General features: G+C 32.1%; 2 protein-coding genes and 1 non-coding gene across 3 annotated transcripts; all 3 read left to right on the plus strand.

The window, feature by feature from the left end:
* Nucleotides 1-369: 369 nt before the first annotated feature.
* Nucleotides 370-2,961, plus strand: LOC132068143 (transcription factor MYB15-like). The gene is made up of 3 exons (XM_059461627.1): nucleotides 370-682; nucleotides 1,107-1,236; nucleotides 2,317-2,961. The coding sequence occupies exons 1-3, from the start codon at nucleotides 550-552 to the stop codon at nucleotides 2,720-2,722; spliced, it is 669 nt and encodes a 222-aa protein (XP_059317610.1). The 5' UTR covers nucleotides 370-549; the 3' UTR covers nucleotides 2,723-2,961.
* Nucleotides 2,962-4,476: 1,515 nt separating this feature from the next.
* On the plus strand, nucleotides 4,477-4,549 carry TRNAR-CCG (transfer RNA arginine (anticodon CCG)). Its single transcript has one exon. It is a non-coding gene; the product is annotated as a tRNA-Arg (tRNA).
* Nucleotides 4,550-8,130: 3,581 nt separating this feature from the next.
* On the plus strand, nucleotides 8,131-12,378 carry LOC132068145 (protein LIGHT-DEPENDENT SHORT HYPOCOTYLS 1-like). Its single transcript, XM_059461628.1, has 2 exons — nucleotides 8,131-9,471; nucleotides 11,728-12,378. The coding sequence occupies exons 1-2, from the start codon at nucleotides 9,221-9,223 to the stop codon at nucleotides 12,119-12,121; spliced, it is 645 nt and encodes a 214-aa protein (XP_059317611.1). The 5' UTR covers nucleotides 8,131-9,220; the 3' UTR covers nucleotides 12,122-12,378.
* The last annotated feature ends 10,161 nt before the right edge of the window (nucleotides 12,379-22,539 follow it).

A 22,539-nucleotide genomic window follows, 5' to 3' on the forward strand; every position in this document is an offset into this window, starting at 1 on the left:
ACCCACCCATGGAAAAACACTTGGTATGTTGCTGTTGTTAGAACATAAGTTTGCGCTTCTCTCGGAAAGTGCTTCGGGAAATAACGATTTTTTTATTTTTTAAAAACAGCTTTTCCTACTATTCAATTAGAAAAGCTTAATCAAACACCTTAATTTTTTAAAATAAATATTTTTAACTTTTCAAAAACTTGATCAAACAAGCTATTAAACTCGATGAGGAAACTACTGCCATCTTTCTCTATGTAATAATTAGTTTGAGAGGAAAATCCAATGCCAAATCTTAGTGATAAACGGTCACAAATAAAAATAAGAAGACAAGAAGAATTGCTTGAGACAGAGAAATAGACACACAGTACCACTGCAGTAGAAACTTTTTGCAAACACAAAAGTAGACCATCTTTTCCACGTTTTAAAGTTTTTATATGTACTAATTATAGTTGGCCTTTTCTTTCACCCCCTTTTCATTTAGCCTTGTTCTCCTCATCATAATATTTGTATTATCTAGAGAGAGAGCAAGAGAGAAAGGGTGATATTAAGCAATTAGCCAAAATGGTGAGGGCACCTTGTTGTGAGAAAATGGGATTAAAGAAAGGGCCATGGACTCCAGAAGAAGATCAAATTTTGATATCTTTCATTAAAAAATATGGACATGAAAATTGGAGGGCACTTCCTAAACAAGCTGGTGAGTACATGATAAATGATTCTTTTCAACTTGGCTTTCTTGTGTAATTCTTTTTCCTTCTTGATTTGTTTTGGAGTAGTTTAAATTCTATGCACATATGATAATGTACAAGAATTTTCACACCATCAGATTGTTAACTGGATAATAGGTTATTACTTACATTATAATCGTTATAAAGAGCTACTCGTTGTTGTAAGATCAACTTAACCTAATGATATGTGCAAAATATATTCCTACATAGTATCAATGAGCAGAACTTATTTTCTTGATTTTCTTTGCATTTAGAAGGACGGAAGAATAAAGATTAACTAAATTTCTTCTAAAGAAGATTAGTTTTCTTTTTTATTTTAGTTTTTTTTTTTTTTTTTTATTGAGTATGATCTATATCTCTCTTTCCATTTTTTGGTTTACAACTTTTGTTTAGGTTTATTAAGGTGTGGAAAAAGTTGCAGACTAAGGTGGATAAATTACTTAAGGCCAGACATCAAACGAGGAAACTTTAGTGAGGAAGAAGAAGAAACCATCATTAAGCTACATCAACTTCTTGGAAACAGGTACAAGAATAACAAGAATATTCATTCTCATATTGTATTTCTTCAAATTATATCATCAGACAAAACTGGAGCACGCTTCTTTTGAATTTTTTCACTTTGGGCCTTGTTCCTTTTTGTAGCCTTCCTCGTAATTTCTTGTCCATGCATGCCACTATATATATACTAGCTACTAGCTGGCTAGGAACTACCTAATAGTGTAAAAAATTTCTTACTCTGACAGTATATATAATTTAGATTCGGTAAAAATATGCATTTCATGGCACGGCATGGCTCTAGGGTTCCTTGCTATTGTCAACCTTCCCTAAGGAGAGGGCGGGAGGGTGGGGGGGTGGAGGGTGCTGGGGCGAAATCTACTTTGTTATCTTATGACAAGGTTACTCTCACAGTCAAAGCTTTAGTTGGCGCAATAAATTATTCTCATTGGATTTCGAGCGTCTACTTTGTTATATGATGACAACGTGTTCGCGTGCATATATTTTTTGATATCTTATGTTACATGAATTTGAATCTAATGTAATTGATAGAAACACCCTTTAATAATTAAGAGGTATCATCCGACACTACTACTACAACAACAACATACCCCGTGTAATCCCGCAAGTGGAGTCCGACACTCTTGCACAAAAATTCTTATCTATTTTGATTTGTTTTCAAAACAATATATGCGTGTGTGCACACACACTGACCTGACATCGCCTGAAAACAATAGAGAGCTAAAATCAATTTAAGATAGTAGAAATTAAAGCCTTAAGACTATCATAGTCTTAGACCTACACTTGCTATAAAGTCGAATTGTGATAATAGGCCGACATTACTTGCACAAAATCTTGTGTTAGGCCGCTAGCTATCTAATCCTAGCACACGTTCGCACCCACACATATATCATCTTCATTTAACACAACTACGTCAAGACAAATGAAGGGGTGCTAACATCATAACAACTATAGACAAATGAACATTTCATAAAATAATAAAAAAAAAATATAAGCAAGAAAAAATTGAGAGGTCTGGCATATATTTTCGTATGTTATGTTGCAATAAATTAAAAGTGAGTTTTTCCTATTTGTTTCTTATTTTCAGATGGTCAGCAATTGCATCAAGGCTGCCTGGAAGAACAGATAATGAAATAAAGAATTTCTGGCACACTCACTTGAAGAAAAAGTTGGAATTAATACAACAAAATGATCTACCATCTACTACAACTACCAAGAGAAGCCATGAAATGATGCCTAAATGTTCAGCACTAAAAATTGAGCACCATCTTTCTTCAAATTATTATCAAGATTCTCAAAATATTGTTGCCCACCATCCAACTTATTGTCATGATGAAGATCTTCAAGAGAATAATTCAAGTTCTCATGACACTCAATCAAACAAGGAGGAGAGCATGCAATATTCTACAAATGGACATGGGGACATGACTAGTTTCAGCAATGATATGGTTTTTTGGTATAACATCTTCATGAATTCAGGAAACAACGTTTGAGAGTCAGCGTCGAATCCAGTATCTATAGTCAGTAGTAAGCTAAGTGTGATTTTTATTATATGTATACATTTTAAGTTTTTTCGCATATGTATACATAGAAGTTCGAGGCGAAATTCTCAATGGGGTTGAATCCACAGAAATCGCTTCTAGACCCGCCTCTAATTATTTATGAGAGTTGTATTTCCACGAGATGTGTACCTGTTTATATTATCGTCTAGTAATTTGAGATTGTTGGGATTTTTCGAGTCCAATCTTACAGTGAAAAGCCAACTTCTGAAGTTAAATGAATGAAACAGAACAGCAAAATCACATATATTGGAGCTTTCTTGATGTTGTGACCTTGCTTGAAGTTAGTACTCTAGCAGCGTGTTAAGCAAAGTTGAATGAGAGTTAATTTTCATTAAACTAAAACTATTTATATTTTTACGAGAATGGAATTCACTCCTTTCGTGCAATCTAATTAAAATACTGACAGTAAATATGATTAATCTGTAACGCCCCGTTCTTAACTAGACTGGAAATAAGTTTAGGCTTTGGAGCGATTAAACAATCAAAACGGACAAAGTTGAAGAAAAATTGTCTGGATCATGCTATGGGTGTGCGCCACATGGCCATAGCATGGAATGTCCGGAATTAATATTGGAGGAAAAAGTCCCGGCCTTCCCTGTACTCCACTTGTGAGATTATACTGGGTATGTTGTTATTGTGAATAAGTCCCTAAATGAACAGCACATTTAAGCCTCATCACACAACAATCACACTAGAAGAAGGCAACAGCACCAGGCCACCCGCGCAAAACCAAGGCAAAGCGCAAGCATAGAGCGAGGCCCTGTTGTGTGATGCTCGTGCGACGTACAAGCTACTCCCCATGCCCAAAAACTATAAATACCAAGCTAAGGGGGTTTAGCGGAGAGAATAAACATGAAATTTTGGCACTTCCTAGACAGCGTTTTGAAAGAGAAAACAAGCCGAGGTTCAACATCTAACACCTTAGCTTAATGCTTTCTAGTTCAAAAAAAAATGAGGCGGGCAACAACTTTTAAACAAATACTCCCTCCTATTCAAAACAAGTGCCACTTATTTTTTATACCCATTCAGAAAACACTAATTCCTACGGTAAGAAAACACTAACTCTATAAAGAAATAGTAAGTCTTTGGACAAAACTACCCTTAATTAATGAAACACTTGTCTAATTTTTGCCTTGAGTAAGTAGGGGAAAATTTGGGAAAATAAATCTAATTATTCCTTCTTGATTATGTAAGTGGACACTTATTTTAAACCAAGGGAAAATAACACTCTATGTCTATTTGGAGATATTTACCCAAAATGGCCCGTATTTCTAATATTACCCGAAATGACCCTTTTATACAGGGTTTATACTTTATAGAGAAAAGACATCGTCTACGGAAGTGTATTAAAACTTGTATAACACTGTTGCAAAAAAGATAGTTGGCTATGCGGATGTCGTTGAAAATATGGCTACGTGGATGTAATATTTTATCTTTGGAATGTATATTATTGAAATTATCACATAAAAGGCTATGTGGACACTTATTTTAATTTTTTATTTATTTATTATCTCTTTCTTAGTTGGTTCCCTATTTTATTAAAAATGGTGAGGTTCGAATCCCCATTTTTAATCCCCCTCCCCACATTTCCCCCCCCCCTCCCCCCCCCCGCGCTACGTAATAAAAGGAAAAAAAAACCAGAGGTAGTGTAAGAGTAAGAAAGTTTGAGCCTGTTAGCTCAAAGGGTTCGCGTGGCCTAATGGATAAGGCGCTCGCCTCCGGAGCGGGAGATTGTGGGTTCGAGTCCCACCGTGAACGCAATCTTTTTTTTTTTTTTAAATCCCTGAAGCCTCTCCTTAATTTGTAATTAGTGGCAATAACATATCATCAGTTTTCACAAAAGAATTTCTTATTTCAAGTCCCTTTTAAATATATAATTCGATTAGTTTCAGATTAAGATGTAATAATAATTTGTTTTTATTTTTTGGTAATATAGAAATACGAGAGGAGAAAGCAGACAAATTCCAGTTCAAGTCTTCACTAGCATGCCTGTTGAAGACGGTAAACATAAGTAACTCTATTTTGCAATCTCCCTCAAGGCCGGAGCCAATATTGTGGGTAAAAGTTTGGCAAACCTAGTAGTTTAGGCTCAAACTTTGTTTTTATGTTAATTTTTTTGTTTAATATGTATCAATAATTTATTCAGAATTCAATAAGTAAAAAAAGTGATTAAAACCCATAAATTAAAATTTCTGCTTTGCCTCTGACCTCGTTATGTTATTGCCTAGAACAGTTGCATCTATTTCATCCCATTATTTGCTTCACCAACTAAACAAGAGTTAATAGAATCTATGGATCAATTACTTGTTGGTTGTTATGTTATATGTGTCACTACGAAATCAAATTTGGATATTTGTCTGGAAATTCATTTTGGACTTAAATTTAGGGGATTTGGAAGGTAGAGATTTTAGACTGATAATGGGCTTATTGAATCAATTTTGTCCTTTTATTTATTGCATGTGCCATTATTGTCATACCTGAAGAGTTAAATGTGTTGTGGCAACTCCAAATAATAGTGACTGGTGCCATCTCAAGTTTCAGGTATGAATTGACCGATTTATGAGTGATTGATCGAAAATTTAGATGTGTTATGATTTTTACATCGATAGATCAGTGAATACTGAAATGTATATCCAAATATAATGTTCCTTTTTTATTATATATTGTATAATCCACTAATATAATCAAATTCATTAAACCTTTGTGACGTGTTTTTTAATTTATTTGAAATTGTTGACCAACGAATGTTTTAATTGGATGAATTTCAAATGACATGATAGTGTAAATAAATTTAAGTGCGCGCGGTCATTTTTTAATTGGAATATGTTCTATTTACTTTTGTTTATAGTTAATGACTATCTCAATTTAAATCAAAAATAACCCCAAAAAAAAAAAGGTATGGTAATAATTTTTAATTTTTTTGGAAAAAAAAAATACCCGTCGTAAAGGCTGCGGAGACGGACGTTAACCTTTGTGATGCGTTAAAGTTTTTTCTTTCTTTCTTTTTCCTTCCTTCCTTTCTTTCACACTTTTTTACATACTTTGTATAAATTAATCATTCAGACTCAAAACTTGAATATTTTATATAGAACCCTATTATTTTTGTATTTAATAATGAATTTCCAAATAGAATCTATGGATCAATTATTTTGGTAGTTTGAAAAGTGTAAAGTCCATTTGTTTGAAGACTTGTTATCATTAGCTTTAAGTTATTTATGTTTTAGGGTTTCGTGTTATTTTTATATTAATGCGTAACTTTATTTTGACAATTTCACAAATAAATAAATTAACAATAAGTAAAAAATTAACAAATTACTAATCCATAATCAATTAACAAAATATTAATTCATAATCAATTATTTTTTAATTTTTTTTTCGTTATACCCTTCAACACCCAACTAATTGAGTCAACTTAAATAACTTTAAAAGTGGGTATTCTACCAAAATAATCCATTAACGAATAACGAACAATAAGCTAAATCCCGAATAACGAATAATAAACTAAATCCGAATAACGAAAATAACAAACGATAGCTAAATCCCTTAATTTTGGATTGCGCATCATTAACGAATTTCGAAAAATGGATTAGTTAGTTAACATAGTTTTTTGACGAAGAAATCTCAGCCTGTTTATAGGAGTACCATTCTGTTTTACCAATTAAATTTTTTTTTGTATGCAAATACATACATATATAAATCTTTAAAAATGAATCATAAACGTTAGAGTTTAAGTTATACATCATCAGTGAATAGAATTTTTTATACCATCAAGTTATTCAGAAGATATTTACATATAAGTTTCTTTAAATATGAGAATTGAATGTTAAAAATAATAGTATAAATTACCTGCTATAACATATAAAGATAATCCGATGATATCAAATATTCCTTATACAGAACATGTTATGAATTTTAAAAGCAGCTCAAGCAAGCAATTGAAATAGTATGCTGACACTCACTAATAACAAAAAGTTGAAAACAGTAAACAGAACTTGTTGGAGACAAGATCCATCTGAAATGAAATTACGTTGTTTCTCTGAAAGGATGAATGTTACTTCAAGATTTTTGGATTAAGTAGTAAGTACTTTTTATTTTATCTGCCACGAAGTTTCCTGGATTTATTTGTTGCTTTATTTCCTCTTTTATTATAGGTCAATACTACTATGGTTAACTAAACAAGTAATAATAGTACATGATCGTTCTCATTATACTGACACTTTTTCTTATAACATGACATATTTTAGACCACAATATTTAAAGGGTTTTTTCTTAGTATGTAAATTACAGTTAATTAGTTCAATAAGTTTACAAGATTCAAAAGTTTTTTACATAAAAGTGACAAAGGGAGTATTAATTTAAAAATTAAATGCCACCACTAAAGGTTATGGTGTGGGTGGTACATACTCCTTCAGCCTAAACTAAATATTTGGAAAATACAATCATATTCGATAGAGAACTTTTTATCCCCAAGTGAAACTTCCTAGCAAGAAACTACATTAGCATGACAGCTTCAAAGTGGGCATCGGATAATTATTGTTAGTACTCTAAACATTTGTGTGTGTCGTTTCTTGCTAAGGGGTCGTTTGGTTTATGAGATAAGAGATTATGATAGAAGATAAACAGTGAGATTATTTTGTCATATGTTTTGTGAAAAAGATAATCCGAATTATTAATCGTGACACCTTGGTCTTCTCATGGCGGACTAGATTGATGGTGCAGGTCTACATTAAAATCAACAAAAATATATAGCTTTGAGTAGGATTTAAACTAAGCTACTCCATGGCTTATCTTAAAGGCTATCACCTTTTAATCGAAGACTCAAGATCTTTTATTACTTTAGGCTTATTTATTATTTTATACCAAAATTTCAATATTTTCTATATCTAACTTAAAGTATCATGCGCGGTTAATTAGTGCTCGAAGCACAAAAACTAATACATGGGTCCGCCCCTGCCTTCTCCAAAGCTTTTCTCCCAAAAAAAAATTAAAAAGAGAATGTTAGAATTCTTTTTTTTTTTTTTTTAATTATCCAGATCAAGCGAAACACATTCTTTAGTATCTTGTATATCTCATGTTTAGTCTAATATAAACCAAATATAAGAAATATACTAATTAAGTAGTTGTGTTATTATTTATTTTTTGTATAAAATCTCCGTATAATTTATTTTCTGCATAATTAATCCATCAACCAAACGAACCTCTTATTAGTATAGATCTAGTACTACTACTAGTTTACTGCTATTATAATATACATATATAGTATCAATAACTTAGGTGGTCGTACATATACACATTATCAGAGAGTACTGCTTCCTCCAATCACTTCAAATCAATGCTAAAATTAAAGCTTTCCCTTTCTTGCAAAAATACCGTCTTTCCCCAAATGCCACTATCTTCAATCATTACTCCCTTCTATTTTTCACATCTCGATTACTATATCCCAAAATCTCACACACAAATATGGCCAATGTCCCTCTTCTTCTTCTTGTTGCCCCTCTTCTTGGAAAGAAAATCTCATCAACATCATCTCTTCATCTTTTAGGGTAATTATATTTCTCTCTTTATCATTCAACAAAACTCAGACTCTTTCAAGATTTCTAGTTCTAACTAGTACTCAATTCACTTCACTTCAGTTCGATTCAGTTCAGCTCAGCTTGATTTTATTCTCTCTCTTACTTAATAAACTCAATCACTTTTTAAGATTTTTCGCTTTAGTAATCAATCCAGCTGAGTTCAACTTAATTTTTTTCTATCTTTTGCTTAACAAACTCAAACTCTTTCAAGATTTCTAGCTTCTACTATTCAATTCGGGGTCATTTCAGCTCGGCTCAGCTCAACTTGATTTTTTTCACACTTTTAGTTAACAAACTCAAGCTCTTTCAAGATATCTAGTTCTAGTATACTCAATCCAGCTCGATCAGTTCAACTCGGTTTTTCCACTCTTGACCTTTTAATTAACAAACTTAAACTTTAAGATTTCTAGCTCTACTACTCAATCTACTTCAGTTCGGCTCAGCTCAGCTCAGTTAGGTTTTATTGTTAGCTCTATAGTCCATCCACTACAATTCGACTCGTCTCGGCTCGATATTTACTGCTATTGATTGATCTTTGCCATTTTTGTCTTCTAAACCTTCACATTTTCTAGAGATTATTATTACTACTGTAACCATTTTTAAACACAATTAATTTCCACATTGTCCTTTTGCCATTTCCTCTTACTACTACTAACCATATCTGAAGTAAATACTAACCCCCGACTTGTATCTATATATAACAAAGTTATAATACTTTCAAGAATCAACCTTTTTCATTGACTTCTCTTCACAACCCCATATTTTTCTTCAAAACCTATTATAAGATCTGAGTAGAAAACACTAGAAGTGAAAAAGAAAAAAGGGTTTTTTCTCTTTTTTTTTTTTTTTTTTGGGAATGGATTTTGTTACACCACAAGGAAATAATTTCAGTTCAGGTAACAACATGGTTCAAGGTACAAACATGCTACAAGGTACAAAAATTCATGCTGATGGTACTACCATGATTGCGTCCTCGGCTCCTCCTTTGAGTCGCTATGAGAATCAGAAACGTCGCGATTGGAACACTTTCTGCCAGTACTTGAGTAACCAGCACCCTCCGCTTTCACTTCCTCACTGCACTAGTGCACATGTCCTTGAATTCCTCAGGTACATATCGTTAAATTGTGTGATCGTCTCGTTTAAAAGTTTAAGTAGCTATTAGAATGTTATTTGGTATGACAAAAGTGGTCATTTTCCTGAAAATATATTTCTGGAGAATGACATATATTCTGAAAAATGTTTTCCGATGGTTAGGTAGAGCAAAAATATATTATTTAAAGATTGATCAAATATTATAGCACACTGGATAGTGTTTTATGAAGATTTTAAGTTATAAAGATTGATGATGATGTTTAAGTGTGATACAAAATTAATATTTAAGATAATCGTGAACAAAGGCGAAACAAAGATTTTAAGTTTATGGATTCTGAAATTCTAACAAAAGCAATTTACTGATTTCTAAATTATTAATAAATCGATTTTTCAAATACAAATAATAATTGGGTTGAAACTGTCAGATTCTGCCGAACCGATAAGCAGAAACCTAGTTCTGCCCCTGATCATGAAGAAATATGATTTTCGCTCAAAAGTGAGGCAATTCATCATCTTTCTTCTTCTGGGCAGCAAACATTTCTTGGAAAAATATTTTTCGGCGACCCAAAATCAGAAAATTGACTTATTTATTTCTGAAACATGTTTTCCACCACTTTCAATGTGATAGCCTACATTTCATTTAATTTACTTCTACCGAAAAGTGAGTGGAGTCATTTTTTCTCTTCTGGGCAGAAAATAAATGTTTTCTCTGAAAAAATATTTTTCAGTAACTAAAAACTAGAAAATTGACTTATTTTTCTGAAAACATTTTCCGTCAGAATTTCAACTTGTGATAGCGTACATTTCCATTCAATTTACTTTTGTCAAAAAGTGAGTGAAGTTATCTTTTCCCTTCTGGGCAGAAAAAACTTTTAATTTTCTCGCAACCAAAAGCTAAAAATTGACTAACTTTTTCGGAATTTTCTTCGTCACACATTAAGGCAATATTATAAATTTTCATTTATTTAATTAATTACTAGTTTGTCGGCACGTGCATTGCACGTGTGTACCGAGACATGTGGTATGCGATTTTATAATTAATATATTTGAAACAAAGTTTTGAATGAATAATTATTCATGAAAGAATAAAGTATAAGTTTATGTGAATGATTACCGTAATGATACCATTGTTTGTGTAGGACACTTCTTAGTACTTCTCAATTATTAGAGATAGGTTTTTGACTCATTTTGCACGAATTAGAAATATTATCAACTTTGAAGTATCCAATTTTGCTATTAATATGAGTGGGAAAGCGAAGTCATCTTTCCCCTTCTGAGCAGGAAAACCTTTTAATTTTCTCGCAACCAAAAAACTAAAAATTGACTTACTTTTTGGAATCTTCTTCGTCACATATTTAAGGCGATATCATAAATCTATTATTTAATTAATTAGTAGTTTTCCGGCACGTGCGTTGCACATGTGTAATAAGTCACGTCGTATACAATTTTATTAAATAATATCAATATATTTAAAAATAAAATTTTGTAATAAGTAATTACAAAGTATAAGTTTATGTGATTGATCACAGTAATGGTACCATCGTATGTGTGTGACTCTCTCATTTATTAGAGATAGGTTAGTGACTCATTTTGCACAAATTAGAAATATTATCAACTTTGAAGTATCCAATTTTGCTAATTAATATGAGTGAGAAATTTTTTTATATTAAAAACCAAGCGAAGTCATCTTTTCCCTTCTGGGCAGAAAATTTTTTTAATTTTCTCGCAACCAAAAACTAAAATTGACTTATTTTTTTGGAATCTTCTTCGTCACACATTTAAGGCGATATCATAAATTTTCATTTATTTAATTAATTATTAGTTTATTGGCACGTGTGTTGCACGTGTGCGAGTCGTGTAGTATACGATTTTATATATCAATATATTCAAAATAAAGTTTTAAATAAATAATTATACATCAAAGAATAAAGTATACGTTATATGAATGCACTGCAGTAATGATACCATCGTATGTGTGTGACTCTGCTTAGTACTTCTCATTTACTTTTACTATTAGAAATAGGTTATTGACTCATTTTGCACAAATTAGAGATATTATCAACTTTGAGGTATCCAATTTTGTTAATTAATCTGAGTGAGAAGAATTTTTATATTAAAAATTGAGCGAAGTCATCTTTTCCTTTTTGGACAGAAAAACTTTTAATTTTCTCGCAGCCAAAAACTAAAAATTGACTTATTTTTAGTAATCTTTTTGGTCACACATTTAAGGTGATATCAGAAATTTTCATTATTTAATTATGTTTTCGACAGGTACCTAGACCAGTTCGGGAAGACCAAAGTCCACAACCACAATTGTCCATTTTTTGGCCTACCAAATCCACCAGCACCATGCCCTTGTCCTTTAAGGCAAGCTTGGGGAAGCCTTGATGCACTAATTGGTAGGCTTAGAGCTGCTTATGAAGAACATGGTGGAAAGCCAGAAATGAACCCTTTTGGGGCAAGAGCTGTGAGGCTATTTTTAAGGGAAGTGAGGGATTTTCAGTCAAAGTCAAGAGGGATTAGTTATGAAAAGAAGAGGAAGAAACCATCATCATCAACAAATAATAATAAGCAGAAAATAGCAGTGACAATGGCGGCTGAAGGTGTTGATTGTGGTACAAGTGCAAATTTCTATGGACACACAAATATTAGTAGTGCTAATTGAGTGCTAATGAAGACGGGAGGTTCAGGCCGCGAAAGCAGGCTCTTGCAGAAATGCAAGATGAAGTTGTGTATATAAGATCCAATGTGATCGACCTGTGTTTCCCCAAATTTAAAGCGTATTGCGGGAACTTGATAGCTCAATGCATTAGGTTATCCTTTTATTTAATAATTGTGTAGTTGAAGTTAAATCGTAATGTAGTATAAGAAAAACTATGTTAGTCATATAGGAGAATATGAAACTAGAACATTTTCCATGCATCCTTGTCTATATTATGAAGTACTGGTCTTAGTTTAATTAATTAGTATATGTGTATTTTAACCAGTTCAAGTAATTTGCCTTATTATCCGGGTAATTAATTTAACTTTTTATGGATAGATCGTTGTAATTATTTTTTAGATGACCTATTCATGACGGACATAACTAGGATTTTCAAATCTTTATTCTGAAGTTGCTAGAATATAATTGGCAGAATACATAAATAGGCCCTCAAACTTGGCCTTAGTTGGCAAGTATGCCCTCCAACTTTAGGTGTGCATAAGTAGGCACCTCAACTTGTATAAAGTTGAAAGAAACGCCTAATTTACATAGCGATGTAGCATCGACGTGGCACCTTCAAAATTTATGTGTCACGTCAGTTCCACGTCGATATTTGTGTTTACTTGTTCAACTTTATACAAGTTGAGGTGTCTCCTTGTGCACACCCAAAGTTGGAAGGCATACTTGCCAGTTGAGGCAAAGTTTGAGGGCCTATTTATGTATTATGCATGCCAATATAATTTGAACCAACTAATTGTACCACAGTTGAGTGTTTTATCCAACCACTGCATAAACACAGTGTATAATATCTCACGCTCGGAGGAAACTTGAACCTGACAATCTCTTTATGAAATTAAAAAAAGTGATTGTTTGAACAAACTAGTAGTCAATATATACGTTCTTCTCTTAATTGTTTTCAAAAGGCAATATTTGGTATTCATAAGTCTAACTTCATATTTGGATTGAGCAGATGAATATAAGCAGATAGCGAGTGAATGATAATGCAATTTCAGCTGCTAGCAGAAGAAATCATAATAGCGTTTGACAACTTATATAATGGAGTAGTATATTTACGTACATATTTTTAGTCCTCTCATTTCAAAACTAAATGCATGCTAGTTATGCTTTTTTCCTCTTCTTTCTTCTTTCTTCTTTATTTTTCTTTTCTGTTTTACAATCTTTTCATAAATTCAAAAACAAAATTTTGAAGTTTATTATAACTACATACTTTCTAGACATAATTCAATCTGGAAGACATGATTTATCTTTATTGAAGTTTATTATAAAACACTAACGAAGATTTGAAATAAAAGGGCCTATTTACACCACTCACCCACCCACGCCCTGGCCCAACACTTTAGAAAAAGATTTCTTTTTTAATTTATTAAAAGGCACTAATCATGCAAGTTCTTGAATCTTAAGATGTTGATATAAAAATCTTATTGCTTTTTGGGAAGGTCGCATTAAACATGCAAGTTTTTTTTATGTACACATAGTGTAAACATGTAATAAGAGTTTAAGTTCTACGCACTAACGTAAAAATTATCTACATAATGAAGTTACTTAAAAGAAAATTACATAAATTTATTTTATAGCATTGATTGGTCTAGAATAAATGAACAGTAAGTAACTTGTTTATAGCATTGATTGGTCTAGAATAAATGAACAGTAAGTAACTTGTTATCGCTACTGAAGAACAAAAAAAGAATGGATGAAAATTTCCGTCTGAAATCTGTTAGAATATCGCTATATATCGCTCGTCGGAAACGTTTCCACAAATTTTTAGATTTCCAACATAAACGTATGACGAAAATTCTCCTTTTTTAATAATATTATAATATGTTAAATTAAAGTGATACAAAAATTATTACAATATTATCATTGTATAACTTAAACCCCATAGAACAAAATTGTATTTACAATGACATTTTTTCCTCTATGAAGTGACCATTAGCTTTATCTCTTTATCCCATACATGATTTAATGTCATGGTAATGCATGGAAACTATCCACCAAAAGTTGTGGTAAAGTGATATGTACTTTTCCATTCTTAATTAGAGGTCTCTAGTTCGAGCGCTAGATACAAAATCGATTTGTTAGTCGCCCCCAATGCAAATATCATACACCAAATGGAAGCAAAAAATGCTTGGAACTATTGAACATTCTAGATTCTTATTTACTTAATTTAGAAACACTACAAGAAAAAACATATTTGGCAACAAATTATTTTTTGTTGCCTTAGATTGATTATTGTTGCAAAAAATACTTTTGACAAAAAAAAAATATTTTGTTGCATGAACTTTTCCCAACAGCTGTTATTGCAACAACGTGCAACAACTTTTTTTTTTTTTTTTGTTTAAAAGTATTTTTGCAACAATAATCAATACTATGGCAACAAAATTAAATTCTTTGGTAATAAAGAAATCATTTTGCCAACAATAAAACTAAGCTTATCACAAATATAAAAAAAAATTGTTGTCATTTCTATACTTTTTTGTAGTGAAAGTTAATTTAACCCCTTATTAGCTATAGTTCCCCCACAGGCCACCACCTCTTTATTTGGTGCACAAGTAGCATCACATTCAACTATTGGTTCTTTTATAGAGGACAAATTTAAGATAATAGTGGATAACAGAAGAGCCTATGGAAAGGGAAATATTAGTTAGCTATTGACTTATAATATAATCAAACTAGATCTATTATTAAACTAAAAGACAAAAACACCTGTATCTTGATTTGGGATTTAAATATCGTTAAGATAGATCCTTTGAGATCTTATAAAGTTTTAGACTATGACAGCTTACTAATATCATGTATTTAATTTACTCCTCACACCTTGCTAATATTTGCTATATAGTCTAATTTATTGATTAATCTCCCCATGAACATGTCATCTTGGTGTTGGCTATTTGGCTTGTTTTGGTGCAAGATCATGCTGCTAAAAATCTTGAAGATGAATATCCATAGCAATAAATTATGATGTGCTTCGATTATGTGCAGACTCCATTAAAAAGACAAAAGAAAGAGGTGTCTTTTCAAAGAGATTAAGTTTTATTCACGGTATAAAAAGTATTTAGAAAATTGGGTCATTTAAAAGCTAATTATAATTGAGTATTATCATTAGTGGTAACTTAGTAAAGATGGTAACTAACATACTATTAAAAGACAAAATCCACTAATAGTGAAAATCTATACACGGTAAACGTATAGTTTGGAAATACGAGCAAAAGCATCACATTAATAGCTAAAAAGAAAATAAAGCCACATATAAGAGATATAGTAATACTATCAACAATTGTAAGACTTTTTGATAAAAATTGTGCAGACTTGGTCCAAAAGGCACAATATATCACATTATATTAATAGTATCTTTGGACTGAATTAGACAAATAACTGATATAAGAGCCTCTGTATGGTTAAACGGAAAAATATGGAATATGGAAGAGAGAGAGGCGGGGACCCAATTTACTACTTTTACCAAGCGAAGATATAGCTTGGAGACGCCCGCACAAAAGAAAAGGCTAGCTTCTGAGCTTTAATTGCCATAAGAATACTCGGATAATATGAGTGATACGCAACGAATCTCCAAATAAGCCCATAAAAAAGATGCGTCTTGTGGAACATAGATCGAACGATAATGTCTAGAAAAACTTTGTCATGAGACACATTTTGAGAAAACTCATGAAGACTGTCTTTTAAGTAAAAAATATTACACCATATTAGGAGTAAATTTTGACTGAATTAGCCCAACTATATACATATAAGTATGAGGTTCATTTATCTGTGTCGAATCACCACACAGCATTTCGTACAAATGTTTCAGAATTCAATTACATGAAGACAAAACTTGTGCAAATGGGCGAGTGTGTAAGAAGGGAGTTGTTGTTTTATCTAGTGATTCTTGATGTTCCCCTCAATAATATATTTTGGACTACTATATAGTATATATGTTCTCTTGTATAAAATCTTTTCCCTATAAAATTTCGGACCGCTTATAAAACAAAGCTCAAGTTTTTATATAGTATTATTTTTTTATATTTCAATTTGTTTATCTTACTTTTTTTTAGTATGTTTTCAAAACAAGGTCACTTTCTATATTTGGTAACTCTTTTAATTTTAATATTTCACATAACATGTTGAAAAGTTAAGTTTTTGTAATCTCCGGATACTCTTCCTAAAAATATAACTTTTTAACTATATCTCTACTATTTTCGTCATTCGTCCCTTGTTACGGAAGAATTACTTTTTAATTTACATTCTATGTAAATAGTTTTAAGGAAGATTTCAATCATTTAATAAAAAATTATTTATCAACCGTTTTACCCGCAGTAATTGCTTACAATCAATGGCATGAGCTTTAGTAGACACGGGGAGGGAGCAGGCGAAACATGTCGTTCGTAACGGTAGAAAGATACCGCTATTTCACCTCTTTGTTTGACCGCATTCATTTCAGATCATCTAGATGGAACAATCTTCTCGCTTCCTTCCACCAATGAAATTATTCTTTCAAAGTCATTTGTATAACCTTTTTTCATTCAATCGCATTGTAACGCTTTCATTCAAGTACGTAATTATTTATTTTTAAAATTAATAGTATTAATTTAGAGTAACTTACATAAACAACTATAGTTTCTAGGCTTCTAACCAACCATCGCTATTGTTCTTGTAATTACAATTCGTAGCTATGTTTTACCTGTTTCGCGTGTGTTCGGGCATATTCAAATACATAATTCCAAAATATAATCAGCCAAATACATAGGTAAATAGATCAATCGAACAACATATATACAATCAAATACTCTACTTTGCCAAAACACACTCAGCCAAATACATATGTATATGGATCAATAAAACAACACATACAATCAAATATATCTAGTTTGTCCAAAAATACAGTCAATTTTTTTAACTATTTATTTGAATACATCTCGAATACACGCGAAATCTATAAAACGTAGCTACGAATTGTAATTAAAAAAAAAAACTTTATAGCTACGGTTTGTAATAAAGTTAAAGTTGTTATAAAATAATAAAGCAAGCAAGAAGAATATTATAGGGAAAGAGAGAAGAGAGGAATTCTTTATTTCTCTTATGAGGGATGAAATACAATGAAGAGAACCTCTCTATTTATAGGAGAGAATTGACTTGGTGCCAAAGTCACAAACCCTAGCAAACCCTAAAATTTCTCCTAAAGATAGACATCACAATATTATAATAATATTTATAACACTTGATGTCTATTTCGATAGATAATATGTCTCATTAAAACCTTACTAGAAAAAAACCCAATGGGAAAAAATCTAGTGAAGGAAAAGAGTACACATTTCTAATAATACGCTATTTGGTTGCCTCATTAAAAACCTTACAAGGAAAAACCCAGTGGGACAAAAACCTTGAAAGGGAAAAAGAGTACAACGCGTATTAACTCCCCCTGATGAGAACTTCAATCCAAAAACTTGAATCTTCACATCTTCACTTGAGAGTTGCAGTTGCTATAGACTTGGTTGCGTTGGTATAGACTTAATGAATAAATCGGTCATATTAACGCTCGAACAAATCTCTTGCACGTTGATATCACCATTATTACCGGAGCTCGTGTGTGAAGAACAACTTTGATGAAGCATGACTTGTGCTTTTTATGAATCCTCTCTTTAGTTGAGCTATGTATCTTTGCGTCTTGTCTTTTGGATAGAGTTGCATTGGTATATGATATTATTGAAATCACTTTGCAAGTGTATTCCGACTTGCTTTATAAATAGATGCTATCTTTATATGATTTGATTGTCATGTAGACCAACATCATATGACTATAATCCCTTATAGTCGTAGCAAAATATATAAATGCATCAATTGCATAAAGATATGGCACTTGAGACCAAAGAATTCGCAAGTTTCTCATTTCAACTTCTTTTAACAAATAATATACTTTTGAGAACTCTTCAAGAGTTTCAATAATATTCAAGTAATCAACTTGCACCAACAATATAATGATTTTGATTTTCACAAAGACGTAAGGATAAATAGTGTCATTTGTGACCTTAGTCAGAAAATATTCATTAAGGTGATAAAATCGCGTTCACCTTGCTTAATTCATATAAGAATTATGAACAAATTTCTACAACATGTATATGCTTCAGGCATTTGAAATTCTTCAGGAATTTTCATATAATTTTGTCAAGTAATTCATATAAGGCGTGACAACATCTATTTCTATTTAAATATGTGACATCTTCCGGTGTCCGGATAACAGGTCCAATAACCTTTACGCTTTCAAGATGCGTCATTTCACTTGATAATAATTCTGCGTTAGCATGCTTTAATAGACGTAGAATTTAGATCCTCACAATCTTTTACAATATTGCGCTATATTGTACCAAAGATATCATCGACGATATATCATTTGTATCGGTTCGCAATGTGACATAACTTATTGAGATCTCATCACTTTCATTATTTTAGGTACCTAAACCTCTCGCGTAGGTTTCATGAAGTGTTATGTCGAAGGCTCTTCAAGAGCACATTGCCTCCTTATAATGATCATTGATCATTTTTGCTCTTTCTTTTCAATGATTATTGCGTTTGGAACCGATTAGTCTACCACGCTTCATGCGTCTTTGTAGACTGCGTCCTTCGGGGACATGAATTTAATAGGAGCATTTTACAATTTGAAATTAGAAATTAATTTTGGGTCGGCAAATGCTTCTGCATTTGAGTTGAATTATCTTTTGAATGAGGATCACACTAATGATAATTCATAACATATTCCTCACCGCTTATTCTCTCCCCCTTATGTTAGAAAAACTAACATATATCCATCTTCTTTAGGGAATTCATCTTTGTGCATCATGGTAGATTAATTAATCATATACCACAAAAAAAATCATTAGATGGAAATATCCGGTTCCTAACGAACCAATTGTGAAGGGAGAATTATCATAATTTATTGGTGCAAGCATACAAATGATGTTGTATACAATATATCATATCTGGACCACCACGTGGAAGCTTTGTTCTCATAAGCAATGGTTTAGCTATTTATCGGAGGCATTCAACGCCAAACTGACTTGGTACAAACTAGCATTAACAAGATGAATTATCTTGATTACATAATCTGAAAATTGCGCCTCAACTCAATCATTTTTGAGCAAGTAACTTTGCATATGTCAAACTACAGGTTGACAATAAACGCACATGTATTTGTCTTTATCGATGCACTTAAGATATCACATAGCAATTGAACGGGCCCATATTCACCTTTTATATTTTTAAATTTAGGGAATTCAATCCCAACATTAGCTTAAGATAATAAGCTCATCATGGGAACAAGCAACACAAATAATTCCTTGAAGAATCTTCTAGCTCTTCAATATATGTCAAATACTCAATTTGCACATCATATTTGAATCGGGATAGCCAAACCGCTCATGCCGACTCTTATAATAGTAAACTTCAAGTTTACCATGTCATGTGCTATTTGTTTTAGTAAACTTCTGGTTTACTATGACATGAATTTTTTTTTTTTTATACCAATAAACTTCTGGTTTACCGTGACATGTGATTTCATCATGCTTATATTTGTAGTACAATTTGGAGAATAAGGCGTGTAACCTTTCACATAGATATTTCTTACCAACCATGACTTTGAAGATACTTGATCCTCCTATCATTTATAACTTCAATATGATAGCCATTTATTTGAGTAAACTTCGGGTTTACTACAACTTGTGTTTCGATCATAACAACTTCGTATATTACAATCTAGAACGAATTACATAATAGTATGTAAGTTCTTCAGGAGCCTTTAATTTATTCTCTATAATCACTTATTGTTCGAACATTATTGGTGTCATGGTTCTTGTAGACAAATAATTAGGCTCCTCTGGACCTTGATCATTAATTTTGTACTACCAAATATTGCTTAGATACTTCTGGTATCTTGAAAGCAAATTTAGACACTACTGGTGTCATGAAATAAAACAATAACCAAATGAACATTTAAAACAATTCTGAATACATAAATAACGAAAAGTAAACATTAAGTTACGAACTTGATTTTAAACTTCTCCGTCAGGGAAGCTAATTAACATCTAAATATTTTTTTTTTCTTTTATATCAAAATGACAACTATACAGTTATAATTTTTCTTTAGCGAAAAATATATGAATTGTAATTTCCTTCCGGAAAATTAATAACAAACAATAGAAAGCATTCAACAAGATCTGTCTTCTTTCTCGTCCACATATGGATCATTGGAGCTGTTTTATACTAACCCACTGATCACTCCAATAACCAAAATAAACAATTTGGTACTATAAAAAAGAAGTAATTCGCAAAGCTAACAACAAACCACTACAACAAGTCTTAACTATCATGAATTATCTTGTATTACTTCACAAATGTAGACACTAAATAATCAAAAATATTACACCGAAAATCGAAAAAAATACATTGAGCACGAGTAGAAATGGACAATGGCAGATTCTAGAAAACAAGAAGTTCTAAACTTGAGATTACTAAGCTGAGGAGTCTCAATACATCTAAGGATGGGTTACTTAGAATGAGCAACTATTACTATCATTACATTGCAAGAAGACAAACAATAACCCACATTCTTGAACATATCTAGTCACTCTGTGGACTTTTGATGACATAACCACCAAGCAACCAAACAAATAGTCGTTAATATGACTACACAAGACAATTTTAGCAGGCCATCATAGAACTAATCACTTTGATTTCATGACAAACATTGCCAAAACACAAAATTAGCCAAATGCTATAAGACAAACAATTGCATAGAAATACTCCAAGATCGCGGTCAATAAGTCTCGAATAAGATTGATCAAGATGTTTTTACTATGTACGATGTGCACGTGTTTCAATGATTCGTATCACAAAAATAATATGTATATCTTTTATTATTCAATCTCTTCCAAGGAGGTAAGTTGTGGTATTTCTTTCATTCACCTCGGGGAATTAAACCTGATCATTTAGATGCACTTTCTAATAGCTCATTATTTTTTCTCATGTGAAAGAAAACATTGCTTCAAACTACTGTCTCAGGTGTACTACCGATTCTTTCTGCTTTAGGGGTAAAAGTTTGAGTTTTACTACTTTGGAGTAAAGTTTAAAGGTTTACCCCCCGAAAGTCAATTTCAAGGTCATACTACATCAAGTAAATTTCAAAGTTCTACTACTTCACGAGTAGATTTCAGAATATTTACTACTTCAAGAGTAAACTTCTTCGGGAGTAGATTTCTAGGTCCTACTACTTCGGGAGTAGAATTCCGAATCTTACTACTTCGGGGGTATAGCTCAAAGTTTACTATTTTGGAAATAGAGTTCAAATTTCTACTACTTCGGGAGTAGAGTTCAAAGTTGGCTACTTCAGAAGCATATTATTGAGCTTGCTACTTCAGGAGCAGATCTCTGAGTTTACTACTTTGGGAGTAAATCATAGAATTTTATTGCTTGTTCTCATGAAAAATTGTAAACATACCTTAGTTACATGAATTGTTCTCAGTTTTACCATTACTTTCCCTCTTGATTTCGGATAAGCCCTGGTGACATTGCCGTCAAGCTTCCGATGACGGTAGTATTAACATGGACTAAACCCTAATAAAAGGTTAGAGACTCGTGCTGATAACGTGTTATAAAATAATAAAGCAAGCAAGAAGAATATTATAGGGAAAGAGAGAAGAGAGGAATTCTTTATTTCTCTTATAAGGGATGAAATACAATGAAGAAACTCTATTTATAGGAGAGAATTGACTTTGCAGTAAATTACAACCCTACAATGTACTAAAATTCTATATAAAGATAGACATCACAATATTATAATAATATTTATAACAAAAGTGTAGTTATTATACTTAAATACCTCTTATATATTAGTTACACGATGTATAATTTTCATTAATTTATTATTAATTTTTAATCAACTAAAGCTGAGGTGAAATTGCATTTTCACTTATCAACTTTCCGACTACCTGGCTTTGCTGTCGGCAAAGATAGATCCCGGATAATCCGGGCGCAACGTGCTTTACTTTGCCGACACGTATCCTGGTGGGCCCCACTAATTGACTACTCTCCCACGTGTCAGCTTGGACTGATTGTCGGCTCGTTTTTTGAGCTCAAAATCAACGGCTTCACCTTCAGAACACTGACACGTGGATGCCTCAAGACCGTTAGATATCTTGATCCTTTCCTCCGTACAATTATCCACGATTTTCCATCTTTGGCTTTATCGTATGTGTTGCTATATAAGGGTACTGAATAATTATAAATCTCTGCAATGTTGTTTACATCCACTAGCAAAAAATAATAATACTCCTAATGAATCTACCAATAATTAGATACTTGAATACATCTCGAATACACGC

The sequence above is a fragment of the Lycium ferocissimum genome, chromosome 8, assembly GCF_029784015.1.
Source record: "Lycium ferocissimum isolate CSIRO_LF1 chromosome 8, AGI_CSIRO_Lferr_CH_V1, whole genome shotgun sequence".
Taxonomy (NCBI): Eukaryota; Viridiplantae; Streptophyta; class Magnoliopsida; order Solanales; family Solanaceae; genus Lycium; species Lycium ferocissimum.